This window comes from Fusarium subglutinans (assembly GCF_013396075.1).
Source record: "Fusarium subglutinans strain NRRL 66333 chromosome Unknown NRRL66333_c0000165, whole genome shotgun sequence".
Lineage (NCBI taxonomy): Eukaryota > Fungi > Ascomycota > Sordariomycetes > Hypocreales > Nectriaceae > Fusarium > Fusarium subglutinans.
In genome coordinates, this window is record NW_023502228.1 from 97,887 (window position 1) to 113,761 (window position 15,875).

Consider the following 15,875-nt stretch of genomic DNA (forward strand, 5'->3'; position numbering starts at 1 on the left):
TGTGCCGTAAAGCTTGTTTGCTTGTACTTCTCCTACGCGAACAGGCCAGCGGTGTAGGTATATTGTTGGTTTCGATTAATGTGTTAGGAATTATGGATAATGAAGCAGTGGCATACGTAAGTGGAAAGCAAGAAAAGTCCTGTGCATTTGATCCTCAGAAGGAATTTTTGGTGAAGAAATAAGTGACCTTCTCTCAATACAAAGCTATCTATCAAAACTTACAAAATAATTAAATAGGAACATTAAGTCTCTATACTGGCTATTCTTCATAAGACTTCATACGACTTCTCAGGTACAGTGTAGGAAATTTTGTCTGGGCTCTAGGGTAATGACTATTTTTGACCAAATTACAAAACCTCCAGACTCCAGCTATTATTTTCGACCCACGCAGCACCACTTTTCAATCCCGTCGGCAATGGTAAAAGCTTAGAATTTGATCATATTATGTGGAGACAAAAACAGTGACATGCAATTGCAAATCGAAGGGCCGAAATATGGGCTCCCAGCACAAAATCCACAGTGGAAAATGGAGTCATCACCAAACAACTGTCTATTATACCCAGGGATATCGGAACTCGGGATGAATAAACAACCCGAGTGCTTCAGATTTCCCTTTGAAGCTTCTGGAGCAAGTTCCCCGTGACTTCTTCTGGCAGACCCCTGAATTTGTAGCGCGTGCACAGACAGCTAGCTGAATACGATGTCTGCGTTTCAGTTATGGTGTATCTTAGCACGCTTCACAAACAAGAGCCACAATTGTCTGTCACTGCCAATGAAGCTTGTTTTTAAGCATTAAAAATTAAAAATAAAGGGAGAATTTAAACTTAAGTTACAACAGGGGCAGCGTAAAAATTGGTGCATCGTATCTTGACCACTCTCGGGCTAACCACGTCCGAGAAAATCCACCTGTCATGATTCCACTCTAATTTCCGGAGGGGTTAGCTTGTGTTCCTTTTCAGCCCTGTCCATCGGACGATGTCACTGTTTGGGTTTACCGCGATTAACTTTTGCTCTTATCGCGATCTGATGTCTCGATTTAGTCTGGGTTGGATTCTCGTGTGGAGGTCGATGCAAAACAACTACTATCCGCGCACCGAATACGCGTTGACTGATACAAAGAACTGGAGATTGACTATATGTGGCCCTTGCTAGTATGTTTGTCTCCCTGCGGCTCCATCCGAGAAACAGGTAGACGGGTTGCAGGGTGACACGTTCTAGATTAGGTCGATGGGTGACATGCTCTCGCGGTACGAATAATATTCCTCCAATCAGAGGACATCTCCTGTCAACGACACCCTTGAATGAGATCTGAAACATGAAAGCTACAAGGGCCCTCTCGAGCATTCCTCTCATGACACCTGCTATAAAGACCTCGGATCCTCCCTTCAAGTTTATGCCTTTCGTTCTACAGTTCAATAGTCTCTCTTTACAATCTAACTTTCTACACTCTTTAGCCCTGGTGGTTATCCTCTCTTTTACAATCTCACAACAAATCTCAACCCTCTTTTTTTTAACCAACAACAAGCCAATCCATCAAAATGAAGTTCTCCATCGTCTTCGCCGGCCTCTTCGCCTCCGCCACCATGGCCTCTCCCCAGGGCAACATCACCCCCAACACCATGGGCGCCCTCGAGCGACGTGCCTCCTTTCCCATCCCCGCCTCCAAGGGATCCGTCACCTACAACAAGGCCCAGACCATCTCCGGCACCTTCGACGGTGGCATGAAGACCTACGGCCGTGGCGTCAAGTGCACTGGTCAGGTCGAGGGCACCGACGCCGATGCCGTCTTCATCCTCAAGAACGGCGCTACCCTGAAGAACGTCATCATTGGCGCTGATCAGATCGAGGGTGTTCACTGCGAGGGCTCTTGCACCATCGAGAACGTCTGGTGGAAGAAGGTCTGCGAGGATGCTCTCTCCCTCAAGGGCGACGGTAACGCTCTCATCAAGGGTGGTGGTGCTACCGGTGCTGAGGACAAGGTCATCCAGCACAACGGTCTCGGAACAGTCACCATCGATGGCTTCACCGTTGTTGACTTCGGTAAGCTCTACCGATCTTGCGGTAACTGCAAGAAGATGGGCACCCGCAACGTTGTCGTCAAGAACGTCAAGGCCTTCAACGGAAAGGTCCTCACTGGCATCAACTCCAACAAGGGCGACATCTCCACCATTACCGGAACTTGCGCTTCTTCCGTCAAGGAGATCTGCGTCGAGTATGAGGGCACTGTTCCCGGCAAGGAGCCCAAGAAGATTGGCTCCGGTCCCAGCAAGGCTTGCAAGTACTCTTCCGTCAAGTCTTGCTAAGTGCTTTACCTTTGAGGCCTCGAATTGTATACTGAGGCAGTAATACTCTGGAGGATGGATGGATGTTGGATAAGGGGTTAGTAAGGTGCTTGAAGCACCTCTTGTTGAGGTTGGGAAAGCTACCAGTTCTGTACTTTCAACGTATATATCTCTTTACTATAAATACACTTCGTTGAACGAGAACTATTATCAGTGATCGTATTATGGACGGCTAAGCATTGTGATTGTTTAACCAAATTGACAGAGATACGATACAATATAATCAGTCATGTGAATACATGGCCCATTAAAACTTCTTGTAACCCTGTCCAGAGACAAAAGTCTGCTGCCAAACCTGCTGCTCCTTGCCCTCAGCAAGCTCAACATAGAACTGAGCATGACCCTCCGCAGTTGCTCCACTGTACATAGGTGTGCCATCCTCCTTTCTCTCATCGGCATAGTAGAACCTAGTATCAATCAGCATTATTTCTCGTGGCAGTCTCACTTGTAAACTCACCTAAAGCCTTGATCCTTGTATGAAGTTGCAGCGACTTCAATGAACCAAGCAGCTGCGGTCTTTCCAACACCTAGCGACATCATCGACGGAATGCGCATCTCATTCTCAATGTTGCCAGTGTAAATGTACGTTAGGCTACTGTTTTTGGCGAAGTCTTTCCAGCCCTTCACAGCTTCTTGGGCTGCGGCGTAAGCGCTAAAGATATTGACCGCACCGCTTGTCTTGAAGCTGTCCAAAGGAACTTGGAAAATGTCGTTGGGATCGTTAGGTGCGCCATGATAAGCTTTCAATAGATTAGATGGCGTTTCAGTAACGAATGCGATTCACTGACCGTTGTAGATGACGACGTGGGGATGACCAAACTCGCTTTTGACCTTTGTAAAGGCCTGGACGACGGAGTCTGTGTTGCTCAGATCTGTAGGGATATGTAGCTCTTTGTCGGTTGAAGTTGATGGATCTTGTGATCGTGAGGCCAGAGCTAGTCTATAGCCCTTTGCGCTAAAGGCTTGGGCGACACTTTTGCCGACCTTGGCACCAGCCCCAAAGATGAGAACGATGGGAGAAGACATGGCGATGATGGATTGATAGTGCAGGATTGAACGATATGATGTTAGAATGTGGAATGATGGTATTGACGGTCAAAGCTACTGGGGGGAAAGTCGTTACTTATATAACCTTGTTCATTACCAATACTGCATCTCGACTTTACTAAATGAATTTCTTGGTGTTTCATTGCATATCAAATTGGTCAGCGATGCTCAGGTAATCGTCGAGCCATAAGCAGGGGGACCATTTGCCTATTATGGTTAGACCCGAGCATGAATAAGCGTCATCTTGATGTCTTACCAAATACGCGCGCGTGCGGCATTCACTTATCTTTTCATACAGTGCTCTGCGACACGCCTTATAATATTCCAGATACGTGAAGACAGGTGACCAGAAACCAGTAATGACCACGACAAAGGTAAAGACCAAGATAAATTGTCATTAACAGTAGCTAAAAATCATGGTCGAGTAAGGCCCCAGATGAACATCACCTATCTCAAAAAGCATAGGCGCGTGCTTTAAGAAACATCCCTCGAGTAGTACACTCTTTAAGGGGGAGCAAGAACTTTGAAGATCGCCGCCATACGTTTTCTCCATAAATCACTATCCCAATCATCCACCGAAGGACCAAGTTCTTTGCCAGATAAGATTACTGTCGTGACGAGGCCGCACTATGTTCCTGGAACATGACACACCAAGATTGCTGTGAGGAGGTTTTATCTCTGCTGATATGTTCAAAAGCCTCCCGTGAAAAGGTTGCAGCGACCATGCCCAACAAATTCAACAAAGCTGTCTTCTCGAGAGCTCGGTTTGAGAGACAAACGTCCTTATCATCCCACGACTATCTTCGCACCAGACGAAGTCATCCACTTGCCCCAAGATAGTAAAAACCTTAAACACGAGGGTTGAGTATAGATCTGCGATGGCCTAAGCTTGTTGGAATATCCAAGTCAACATCGACTACCTCGTACTTTGTGCTGTTTTACCACTCGCCGCGATCCTTGGCCTTCTGAATCTCATCACTGAATGTTTGCGCCATGGCTCTCTGCTGCTTTTCAGACAGGCCGCTATTGGCCCAGCCGTGGTTGTGGATAATACGGTCTTGTCGAAGCTTCTCTTCTGACGTGTACGAGCTGATACTTGGCGTGCGCAAGCGTGGAGGGTTGTCGTAGCTAGGCTCTATCTGTTGATAGGACTTCCGCGTGGGATCTCTTCTGCCAAAGCACATTTTGATGCGTATTGGAGTGATGAAATAGTGGGAAGAAGTCTGAGTGGAAGGTGGGGAGAGTGATGAGTTGAAAGAGAGGATCAAGGGGGTATGAAACCAATTTATAGAAAGAATTATACAAAGTTTAGAGATCACGTTTTGTACCTGACGTCTCGTGTGCGGTTTAAAGAAAATTCTAAATGGTCAGATATCGAGTAACAAAGGCAAGATGAATTGAAAAAACATCACTGGCTGACATACTTTGCTGCGCTTTAGAACATCCGGTTACTCGAAAGCATAAGTGAGACTGGATTTGTTTGGCGAAAGCTACGAGACCAAGACACCTGACCTAGCAAAACCATGAAAAGGATATCGTGTCCAAATCCACCATCTGCGTTCAAAACTCAAATCTTAATCTAATAGGCAGCAACCGACTCTTGGTTTATACATAGTCGCTTACTGGTATTACTTCCCAACAGCTTTGGGGCAGCGGAACTTCAAAGTTACTTGTGAACCTTTCCGCACGGCGATTGGCCTCTACGAAACAACCTCGAGGATTCAATAAATCACAATGAAATAGCACTGATGTTAGAAGAAGAACTGGCCAAGATGCTAAATTTGCTGGCAATTATTCTGCTTCCAGCAACACCATGTTCTATCAATTTTCACCAAACCTCCGTTGATAAAGCAGATACTCATATTGAGTACTTCGCCACAACTTCCTCAAGCTCCTTTCTCATTTCCTCCTTCACCTCATCTTCAGCCCAGCACATATCAATAGCACTCCTGGCCAACTTCGCCATGTTATTATTACTGAACCCGCACATTTTCTTGACCAGGAGCCAATCATGCAAGATCCACGTATCTTCCATATAAGCTGGATCATCACTTCCAATAGCAATCGGAATGTCAGAGTCGAACAAGGTACGAATTCTAGGGAATATCTCGTCGACTGGCTCATGGCGAAGGTATCCCCATGGTGTGAGGGTCATTCCAATGCCTCTTTCTTTGATGCGACGCATGATTTCGGGATCTTGTGCGGCGTTGATGCCGTGGTCTAGACGGTCGGCGCCAGTCTCACCGAGGTCATGGACGACTTGGCGGATGTGTTTAAATGCGTCTTTGTTGCCGACATCGCAGTGCGCAGTGATGCGAAAGCCGTCCTTCCTGGCCTTTTTGTATATATCTTCGAACATCAGAGGAGGCCTATCATTTTCATCTGAGTCAAGACCGATTCCGACGACCATATCGCGGTAGGGAAAGACAGCGTCGTAGGTCTCCATAGCTGACTCTGGCGACATGTCACGCAAAAAGCACATGATCCACTTCGATTTGACCTGTAATTTGTTAGCAATGATCACAACTGAGACTGTATTCACTTACATCCAGCCTTACATCAGCCTCCTCCTGTGCCCGACGGAAGCCATCCATCATAGTCTTGAACGCCACTCCACGGCGCGTATGACCCTGCGGATCAAAGAACGGCTCACAGTACCTCACATTCATACCCGCAACATGCTCAAAATAATTCATGGCAAGGTCATAAAAGTCCTCTTCAGTAACAAGAACTTCAAATCCTCCGTAGTAAGCCTCGAAGAACGTGAAGCTCTCTTCGGCGTTGTCAATCTGATGACCTGGTCGGGCCTCCATGATGTAGTACGAGGCTCTGAGCTGCTCAAGATTGGTGTACACAGTTCCAGTGCGCTCGAGCTTGAGGGTCTGGTTATTGCGCTTGGCCAGTTTCCAGCGAAGTTCGGGGGTCAGAGTGCCCTCGATATGGACGTGGAGTTCAACCTTGGGAAGGTCGAGAATGAACTTATCGTCTGACTCTATGAGTTCTTGACGGAGCGACAGACGCTCTTCGAGGGGCATGGCGAACTCCATTTTAAAAGCTTTGAGAATGATTGGCAGTGATAAGAAATTTGAGAGATGTTTGTTGGATGAGATAACAGAACTTGAGGATAATGGATCAGCATTTTATACTTGTGAGGTTGTAACGCCCAAGTCAGCTAGTCCAGAATAGGGTCTCGCGATCTCACCCGCAGCGGGAATGGCGAGACTAAACCCGAATAGGCTGCTCTTCAAGCAAAATACCTCCGATCATTCGGGGTAAACTTGGTCAATGAATCAGAAACTCATGGTGTGACTCACCTTCGGTTTATCATGCCCCGAGGCGTATTCGCAGACTTTAGTTCTGAGAGACAGTGTATGTGATCATGGGTTGGAATACGCCTTGTACGACGGCCGATTGAGATTATTGCTCACTTTGTGTAGCTCGCATCGCCTCTTGACCACTGTATTCGCAACCTGTGTTCTCGTATACATGAAATTGTGTAACAGTAGTGCGCCTAAGCCTCCGGACTCGAATCTTTTCATAGGAAGGCTATTAATATGGCCCCGAGGTACTAATAATTCCCAATTCCTAAATATCTTGTCTACCCCGTGAGTGCAGTAACTCGCTTCGTCTTAAGTTTCTTCATCATGAGTCGTCAATCTTCCTCCAGAGACCATCTACGTCGGTCTGACTATGACAGCCTCGACCAAAGCCAAGAAGTCGAAAATGTGGAAATGCAAAGCCTCCGACCCGAAGGTTCTCTAATCATCCAAAATGTCTCAAGCAGCCCAAGCGACAGCCCAATGACAATAGGCTTTGCTGTCTGGCTGGCCATCGCCACATCCTTTCTCGTCTTGGTAGAAGCCGTCGTCTTTTTACCATGGCTCTGGTTCGAGGACAGGAAATCAGAGCCTTGGCGATGGCTCATGCTCAGTGGGCGAGCAACCCAGTCAATCACACTGATGAGTGTTCTTATAAGATGGGCCATCGGTACTCTCGCTGCTATCACGACATCTACGGCTGCATCAATTGCACTGGAAATTCATGGCGTACCAATGTCAGCTGTCGCAGAAGTATCCATTGCCCGCTTCACAAACAGCGGACCGCAATCGTTGAAGAAAATGCTTCCTGGTGCAACATTCAGACCTTGGCTTCGCATCCTCATGATCTGTCTTTTTGCGCTCGTTGGGGCTTCACAGTTCGCGTCTACCTTGCTAGTTTCTGATCTTCGAGGACTCACCATTCTATCGTTAAAGAAGAACATGACTTATGGATTCAACTTTGGAGTGATAAATGACTCTACATCCCCAGATTTGAGACCTCTACCTATAAGAAGAAACCATTTAGAGTACTGGAATAGAGTCCCGTCTCAATTTGAGATATTCGCAGAATATTCAGAACCTGGAGAGTCGTCTGAGGAGTTGGACGACACTGGAACAGTCTTGAGAGCCTTTCTTCCGATTTCAACCAAGGCTCAGAGGGAGTCTATCCAGTCCTTCAACGGCATTGCTCGAGTTATCGACACTCGTGTGATATGCGTACGGCCCAGGTTTACTGCTAAATACTGTCGCTCGCAGGGTCAACAAGGCGATTGGTCCTTATATCTGAATGCGACAGTAGATTTATCAAACTTCCCACCATATCAAATTTACAACAATACTAGCTTGAGAATGGTACCCGGAGGTCATGGCAACCAGATTTCAAGCTCTTTCAGCTGTCGAATCCCGAGACAACGGTCGTTCAATAACATATCCACGAGGTGGTTACTCTGCAAGTGCGAGGACATTTTTGAACAGCGTAGGATGGTCGCTCTTGATTCACCTTTAACAAAATTTACAGAAGGCTGGGCATTAAACCATGCGGAAGGATATCGCTTTAAACTATTGGCCGATCTATCATCCATAGAGGATAGTGAGCTATCTTTTGAGTCAGAGACAACAAATGCTACCTGGACTCTTCTGAACTCGAGCAATTCTGGCCCCTGGGCTCAGCAGTGGAACCAAGTGAAGCTCAGAGACGGAGTCAAGACAAGAGATGAATACATACAGATCACATTGTGCTTAGGGCCTGAGCTTACATCGGAGTAGGGATTATGTTCAGGCATTGGCTTTGTGAGCAGGGGCTAACGGGAGTACAGGGTCGAGCACCTTAAAATAACAGCAAATACTACTTCAAGCCTGACTGAGCCCGATTATAAATTCGACATAAGAAGTAATGAGTATGATACTTCTGATATTCTAAGACAGCTCGGCGCTGCTGGTACGCAGGACGTAGTAGCAGCATCCAGCAGACAGATACTGAATTTATCTCAGAGCATGCTGAATCAGAGTCTTCAAGAGAGGCTCCAGAGAACGACAACTGAAAGAACACCTGAAGATGAGAGAGGAAATTGGCTATCAACCTTGGAGTTTCCAAACCTGGCTATTTGTTCTTCATGTGACTTCGCTGGTTCAGAAACCTCCCCGATGGTCACAGTCAGTCCTCTAACTTGGCAGATCTTCAGCGACATTATAGGTACAACAGACTCACCTGACGTGGCAATACAAGCTTTGACTACACTCGTTTGGCGAATGGCATACTGTGACCATATAACATCTTATACTGAGGCGATACAACCAGCGAGGGTCACAACGTTCGATCTCGTTCAGGCGCCAGCTCGAAAATGGGGGTTTGTCGTTAATGGCCTTCATAACCGGGAACATCATGATATTCCTGGTCATGGCCTTCATTTTCCCGTCTCATACCGAGTCAAGTTTTCTAGAGAATGCATGGCACACTGTGGCCCAGATATCTCAGAGCGACAACGTTAGGCCAATCTTGGAGAGAGCTACTCTTGCATCAGACCAGGACGTTGGACGGATGATTCGGGCTGAGGAGCCACCAAAGGACTTGATGGGTAATGTGAAAGACTTCTTTTGTGATGTAGGGCGAATGTTCAGTCAGAGGGGGACCAAAGAAGAGAGATTGGTTGTGAAAGATGGAGTGCTTGTCGAAAGCGTTCAGAATAATCACAGGCCGACTGGATTCTAGGTCAAGAAATCATGATGCACGTCAATGCGCTCTCTGATGCCCCAAGAGGTTGACTCATTGCGACCAACTTCTTGGAGTACATCTCATATTCCACAACAACATAAAGAAACAGATAATTATCTCTTCGAGACTATGTTCAGCTGAACAGCAGAACGGATGTCCGGAGTAGACAGAGGCGTTTTTAAGGTCGTAATTTCACTAAGCATAAAGCTAGCGAGCAAAATGGCACGTGTGGCGTTGACTACTGGGCACTACTACAGAAATCAGCCCCAACACCGTTAGCTTGCGTGGATGACAATCGATAGTTCTGTCTCGGCTGTGGAAATGACAGGGGTTTAGTGACAGCTGAGATCAATAGCTTCAAAGACGCCAAGCCCCCTGACGGTATAAGAAGCCACTTCCACCACCACTGATGAATGGTCTCTCTTTGGAACCTTTAGGCGATTTAATTCTCACCTTAGTCTTTCGTTAGCAATGCGCTTCTACGCCTCGCTTTCTCTAGCCTTTGGGCTTGTGGCTGCCAGCCCATGTAAGCCGTTGGCTTCAGGTATATTGACCTACCTCTAATACTTTGTCGGAGTACGGTTTGACTGAGAGAAAATAGGTTCGACCGCTGACTCTGTGACTTTCTCTTCTTCTGCAACCCACATCTTTAGCACGTTGGCTGAGTCCGTGACCTCCACGGCCGAAACTCTCGCTACTGAAACTTCAACTGGGATCGAATCTGAGACATCGACTGCGATCGAAACCACCGTTGCTGAAGTCTCTACCGATGCCACCATCTCGTTTTCTGAGACGTCGTCTCAGGAGACCTCAGGCTCGACGCTGTTCACATCAGTAACTTCTGCTGACACGACCACCGCCGCTTCAACCGAGACAACAGCTGTTGAGACGTCTGCAGCTACGACGACCGCAGCTGAGACTTCTACAGCCATTGCAACTACCACCACATCAGAAGAACCTGTCCCCACGGACCATCTCCTCATCGCCGGTCCAGGCTCCGTCCAAGGCCTCCCCCTCAAATCAACGACTACAAATGGCGATGTAATCACCTTCGCTGACCGTACATCAAAATGGACAGTCGGTCGCTTCGTCGTGGATGACACCACCGGATACCTCACCCGAGACGGCATCCCCATCTGCGCAAAGTACGTTTTGATGAATCGATACGCCGCCTTGACTCCTTGCTCAGCCGAGTACTACCAGTACGGCACGGCTCGTCTTGTCTGTGCTCGAAACCCTGCGGCTGGTACTGCTCTTCAGTGCTCTGCTGTGAAGTTGGACTGTGTGCAGAGCGGACCAGGTGACAGCCAGAGATGTACTGTTTCTACCGAGGCCAATTGGACCAAGTTCTTTATCAACCCCGACAAATCTGTGTACCTCGGTGCCGAAGATTTGGTAACGACGTTCCTAGAGCCTGTCGACATCTTCGTTGATCGAGCCCCAACTGTCGTTACCCCTACGGCGCCTTAGTCTAGAGGTGGATTACCAAATGCATATGGTCTTATAACGCGCTTTCACTTCTATGTGTCTATATACTAGTAGTAGATAGATAATATCGTACTATATTACCTTCTGTCTTGGTAGCAGGTGTTTACGTCTTACCCTTGGAACTCATCACTCTAAGTATCAGCTAGCTACTAAACATATTGCCTGTCTTGTAAAGTTATTAATCTTAACTATAAACTTTAACAACGCCGTTTTGTCGCTGTTTGATACGGAACATCTACTATTTCCGTTGACTTAACTCTATCCTATTAAACACCTACAGCTCTAATAGAGCCACGACGAGGCAGGGTTATACGACACTGTATATGTCAGCCGATTTGGGCAGTAGATCTGTCTTGATACTTGATAGTCGCCTGGCCTGCATCATTGTGGCCTGTGGCAATACGGCAGAGAGGGGTGAGGAGCCATGACGATACGTAAAGGAGAAATGACGTGGTTTAGAGTTTCCAAAAGCGAGGCTATCTTTGAAGATTAAGTATGCTATGTTTCATGACATTGACCACGGCTACATAATTAGAGAGTCTGGCGTTCCGAAATCGGCGATCAACACAATGAGGCCCTCGACCTGCAAGTGTCTATTGGCTTGGAATACAAAAAGATCGATCAGCATCAAATCATAACGGCACGTCAGCCTCACCGGACGGAAGACCCGAAGAAGACAGACCATGCATTGCGACTATCAGCTTGAGGACTTGGCGCCTAAAGCGCATGAAGGTGGAGACCTTACAGTTTTCATTGGATACTTGTATCAACCGCTAGGGATGATCTACAAGACCATTGTCCAGCTACCATACTAGACCTTGTTTGTGGGTAGTTTTCTTGGTGCCTGAATGCCCAACCGAGACATATGTCTTTCCTTCACATATATGCCGTCCCTTCGAACTACTACCTATCCTCTCACGTTACATTCATATCACGATCTTGGCTAATCTGATTTCTTTGTGTCATGATCCCGACCCCAATAATAGTTCAAGGTGGAGGAGGATGCGACATCGACACAACTACACAGCATCTTCCGTCCCCACCTCTCCCTCCTACGTATTTTACGCCTCCCGCGCCTAATGATAACCCGTCTATTTCGCAATCAATTAAAAACTGGTTGTCAACCTGCCACCGTCATCACAGCGATACCTGTGTTAGATCATCTTCGTCATCTAGCATAGAGCCGAAAACCTCTTGGCTTATTGATGTCAAGGATCGCTGTATAGTACGAGGGAATGTTTCAAGTGACTATCTGGCTCTTAGCTATACTTGGCAGAATAAGACAATTCAGGTCGAAAAGGACGCCGAGTTACAGCTATTCAGCAACAATATCGACATATTAGCGACCGTTAATGCGCTGGAGCAGTATAGATCGAAATTGCCAAAAGTTATACTGGATGCTATAGAGTTAACTAGCGCCATTGGCAAAAGATACCTATGGGTGGATAGACTCTGCATAGTTCAAGACAATCCAGACAAAGCAGCAGAGTTTTCATCAATGGATCGTATTTATTCGGGCGCCTGTGTGACGATTGTTGCTGCAGCCGAATATGGGATGTTTTCTTCTCTCAATGCGACTATTCACACTCCAGAAACAAGGCATCTAACGTCTGTTCGCTGCTCAGACTCAGATTTAAAAAATCCCATCAAGCTAGCCAAGGCCGCCAAAGCAGATCGCATCCAGTCTTACTACGAGACATTGTGTCGGTCTAAGTGGGCACAAAGAGCTTGGACCTACCAAGAGCACATTCTCAGCAAACGGGTCGTCTTCTTTCTGGGCTCGCAGATATTCTAGCAGTGCGAGTGCGCAGTCTGGGATTCAAGCCAACTTCGACCCCAACAGGATGACGAACGTTCATCTGAGATTTTATCGGAAGTAGCACCTATGAGGAAGCTCTCTGTACCAACGTGGCCCGACTTCAGTATTTATGCTGACCTGGTTTGCCCCTATAATGGACGGGAGTTATCGCATAAAGAAGACGGTCTATCCGCATTCCTAGGAGTCTTGAACTATCTGGCTCCTGCATTTCCTCAAGGCTTCTCATTCGGGCTACCCAGGCTTTATATCGATCATGCACTACTCTGGCAGCCATTGAGAGGGACCTATCGTGTTGCATGGAGCCCAGAAAGCGGCGGCCACAGGCCAAGCACCCCCGCAGCCCGAAGGCCCACTCTGCCCTCTTGGGCCTGGTGTGGATGGCAATGTTTTATTGACCCCGAGAGCTTTCGATCAGCTCTAAACATTGGTCCAGATGGCCACGATAAACCAAGCATTGAGAGCTCCTGGAAACTGCGAAATACCGTCACTTGGGAACACATGGCCTCATCAGAAGAATCTGCGCACGACACATTATCCATACCGAATCAAATTTCAGCTTCGGTAGCTCGCGCATTCTTTCTCCCTGTGGCAACCTTGGGGTTTCAATATGCGTCCACTATGAGAAGATCTGCATTTTACTGGGCGTTCGCAAACCCGGTGTTAGTCGATAACCCCCTAACTAGTCTGTCCAAGGTGGTTGTCGTTCGAGATACAGCGGGAAAGTTTTCAGGCCTCATTCGTATCACAGGGGATGCGACGTGTAGAACAGGAGAGCCCATTGAGCTTATTGCAATCTCGCAAGGAAGTGTGAAGGGCAAACACTTTCGGAGCTCCTACGAGGAAAAGGTTCTCCAAAGGAGTACGTACGCAGATCCAAGGCGTTTCCACGCCGTATATGATCGCGATGGGCGATGGGTCGGTAGTGAGGATAAGATATCCCGGGAAGACGGCCATAACTACCGAGTTGTCCCTGAAGGAGAGTATGAAGAGAGTCTTGATCTGCCAGAATATGCAGATGATCAAGAGTACCAATTTTACAATGTTCTCTGGGTGCAGCGTGGAGAAAATGATGTGGCGTACCGGGCTGGCTGCGGACGCGTGTTGGCGGAAGCTTGGGAGAAAAGTAATCCTGAGAACATAAGAATAGCTTTAGGTTAGAGGATATCTTTTCTACAAGTTTCTGACAATACACAGCGCCGATTTAGATTTTGCCCAGGACTCGTCCTGTACCAGTGTTATGTTTATTTATATAGCTATAATGTAAATTTGCTGGTTCATCTTAAAGTATATAGTACTCAAACGGTCGAGCAGGGCCCTTGTTGGTTAAAGATAGGCAAATCTGCTTACTATTTTACACTGTTTTAGAAAGACTTGTTAATTTAAAGTAAGAATATAAAAGACTGATACTATTTTGCTATGAGTACTAACTCTCTAGGGCTTGAAAGTAATCAATATAGTGTGGTAAGAAAGTAAGTTTCTTTAGTCAAAGAGGAGCGAGCCCAACACCACTTTGACAGGCACTGGGCACCAGACGCAGCCCCTGTTCACAAGGAGTTCCTTCGGGAAAACCAGCTAGGCTTTTGTATGCAATTTTCAACTAGCTTATGGTCTAGTTCTTAATAAAAGTAGACCTTCTCTGTCAGAAATGGAGTTCCGCGTATTGGTTTAGCGATGATGCGATCTTCTCGTTGAGGGAGACGCAGATCTGCACTACGGCAGCTATCATGTGTGAATTCTCGGACGTAGGCATTGTGGCATGTGGGATTGTACGCATTGGTGGCACGAACAAAGCTCGATTGACACAGGTGATGGTGCTTTATTGCAAACAGATTCGGCGCCATTGAGCTATTCGATCAACCCAAAGAGCCTTATATAAAAATGAAATTAGATATAGTTAGCTTTGAAGGCAGTCTTTCTTAACTACAATTAAATCAGTCATCCGAAGGAGGGGGGACGTCTCCTTTGGCGTTAACCTGGACTCCATCATCCAAGCCGGGAACCAGCTCACTTCCTACAACAGTGATCTCCGTATACGGCGGCGGCACAACCCAAATCAGATCAAACCTGTCGTCAGGGTACTTCACTTCGCCAGTCCACCCAGTCTCCCTCGCATATCCCTGAATACCAATTGCCTTAGCAATACCATCAAGGGATTCATGCTCCCAGCAAAGCAGTAGATTTCCGGGACCCTCGAAGGACAAGGCTTTGCTTGCAGCTCCAGCGTAATCATCCCGGTCAATCTTTTTATAGACCTTCAACCCAAGCGCATCTGCCAACGGCTCCACGGTCTTCCAAGGGCGATCACGACCGCCACCTACTTCAATTAGAACGTCGCTAAGGAAAGATGTAATCGGGGGCACCGACCGTGATGAGGATGCTCCGCCATGATGTATCCAATATCATAGGACGAATTCGTTCCAAAGACATTGACAAGATCATTTGCACGCTCTTTGCCTTGAGGAGAGAGTCCATCTGGTTCTATCCCGTGTACTTTGGCGGGCTTTTCTCCATGTCGGATCATGTAAATGGTAGGCTTTGACTACTGATGTGTAAGCATTTCTTTCTGGCCAGCGGAACGTAAGAGGACTGACTGATGTTTCATAAGACATTTTGTCAAGGTTAGTCTATTAGATTATCGTGTGCAATTGTCCGAGAAATTGAATGGATTTAGAACGGGTTTAGGGGTCAGAGAGAAAGGATCAGGATCTGATGGTTTAAATTTACGCAGGGAAACAAAAATAGAACAGCAACGGGGGAATATATAAGCAGCAAGATCAAAAACGCCAACGGTCCAGACTTGGCCTCAAAAGGGTCAGAGCGGCATCGCACGAATAAAAGACAGAGATGAGCTGGACTTGTCTCAGCCAGTCTGCACGTCTCTCTAGTCTATGGGGATGTGGCTAGCTGAAAACTTCGCGGAAGCTAGCGACGGCTACCCGGCATTCCTCCCGCAAGCCCCTCAGTCGTAGATGAGGGGTTGAGAACTACGAATTTGGGCTGTCTGGTCTTGGCCGGCGGTGAATATCAAGAGGAGAGCTGAGCCATGGCCATTCTGGAGACATAAACAGGAAATTGATATGTCACATTTCGGGATTGTCTAGACAATGACTGCTTGCTCAGGGTACAGATGTTAGGTGCTAATTTAATAG

At 47.1% G+C, this 15,875-nt stretch overlaps 8 protein-coding genes across 8 annotated transcripts; 4 read left to right on the top strand and 4 right to left on the bottom strand.

Moving 5' to 3' along the window:
- Positions 1-1,538: 1,538 nt before the first annotated feature.
- FSUBG_10011 (pectate lyase E) lies at positions 1,539-2,303 on the top strand (the record flags this gene model as incomplete). Its single annotated transcript, XM_036674547.1, has 1 exon — positions 1,539-2,303. The coding sequence occupies one exon, from the start codon at positions 1,539-1,541 to the stop codon at positions 2,301-2,303; it is 765 nt and encodes a 254-aa protein (XP_036534526.1).
- A 286-nt stretch (positions 2,304-2,589) lies between these two features.
- On the bottom strand, positions 2,590-3,368 carry FSUBG_10012 (short-chain dehydrogenase; the record flags this gene model as incomplete). Its single annotated transcript, XM_036674548.1, has 3 exons — positions 2,590-2,749; positions 2,800-3,082; positions 3,131-3,368. The coding sequence occupies 3 exons, from the start codon at positions 3,366-3,368 to the stop codon at positions 2,590-2,592; spliced, it is 681 nt and encodes a 226-aa protein (XP_036534527.1).
- A 959-nt stretch (positions 3,369-4,327) lies between these two features.
- FSUBG_10013 (uncharacterized protein) lies at positions 4,328-4,573 on the bottom strand (the record flags this gene model as incomplete). The annotated part of the gene is made up of 1 exon (XM_036674549.1): positions 4,328-4,573. The coding sequence occupies one exon, from the start codon at positions 4,571-4,573 to the stop codon at positions 4,328-4,330; it is 246 nt and encodes an 81-aa protein (XP_036534528.1).
- Positions 4,574-5,247: 674 nt separating this feature from the next.
- FSUBG_10014 (adenosine deaminase) lies at positions 5,248-6,436 on the bottom strand (the record flags this gene model as incomplete). Its single annotated transcript, XM_036674550.1, has 2 exons — positions 5,248-5,889; positions 5,936-6,436. The coding sequence occupies 2 exons, from the start codon at positions 6,434-6,436 to the stop codon at positions 5,248-5,250; spliced, it is 1,143 nt and encodes a 380-aa protein (XP_036534529.1).
- Positions 6,437-7,033: 597 nt separating this feature from the next.
- On the top strand, positions 7,034-8,748 carry FSUBG_10015 (uncharacterized protein; the record flags this gene model as incomplete). Its single annotated transcript, XM_036674551.1, has 4 exons — positions 7,034-7,913; positions 8,226-8,469; positions 8,524-8,645; positions 8,699-8,748. The coding sequence occupies 4 exons, from the start codon at positions 7,034-7,036 to the stop codon at positions 8,746-8,748; spliced, it is 1,296 nt and encodes a 431-aa protein (XP_036534530.1).
- Positions 8,749-9,890: 1,142 nt separating this feature from the next.
- FSUBG_10016 (uncharacterized protein) lies at positions 9,891-10,889 on the top strand (the record flags this gene model as incomplete). The annotated part of the gene is made up of 2 exons (XM_036674552.1): positions 9,891-9,945; positions 10,021-10,889. The coding sequence occupies 2 exons, from the start codon at positions 9,891-9,893 to the stop codon at positions 10,887-10,889; spliced, it is 924 nt and encodes a 307-aa protein (XP_036534531.1).
- A 1,903-nt stretch (positions 10,890-12,792) lies between these two features.
- Positions 12,793-13,884, top strand: FSUBG_10017 (heterokaryon incompatibility protein; the record flags this gene model as incomplete). Its single annotated transcript, XM_036674553.1, has 1 exon — positions 12,793-13,884. The coding sequence occupies one exon, from the start codon at positions 12,793-12,795 to the stop codon at positions 13,882-13,884; it is 1,092 nt and encodes a 363-aa protein (XP_036534532.1).
- Positions 13,885-14,657: 773 nt separating this feature from the next.
- On the bottom strand, positions 14,658-15,247 carry FSUBG_10018 (phosphoglycerate mutase family; the record flags this gene model as incomplete). Its single annotated transcript, XM_036674554.1, has 2 exons — positions 14,658-15,040; positions 15,091-15,247. 2 exons carry the CDS (start codon positions 15,245-15,247, stop codon positions 14,658-14,660), a joined length of 540 nt encoding a protein of 179 aa, XP_036534533.1.
- Between the last annotated feature and the right edge of the window lie 628 nt (positions 15,248-15,875).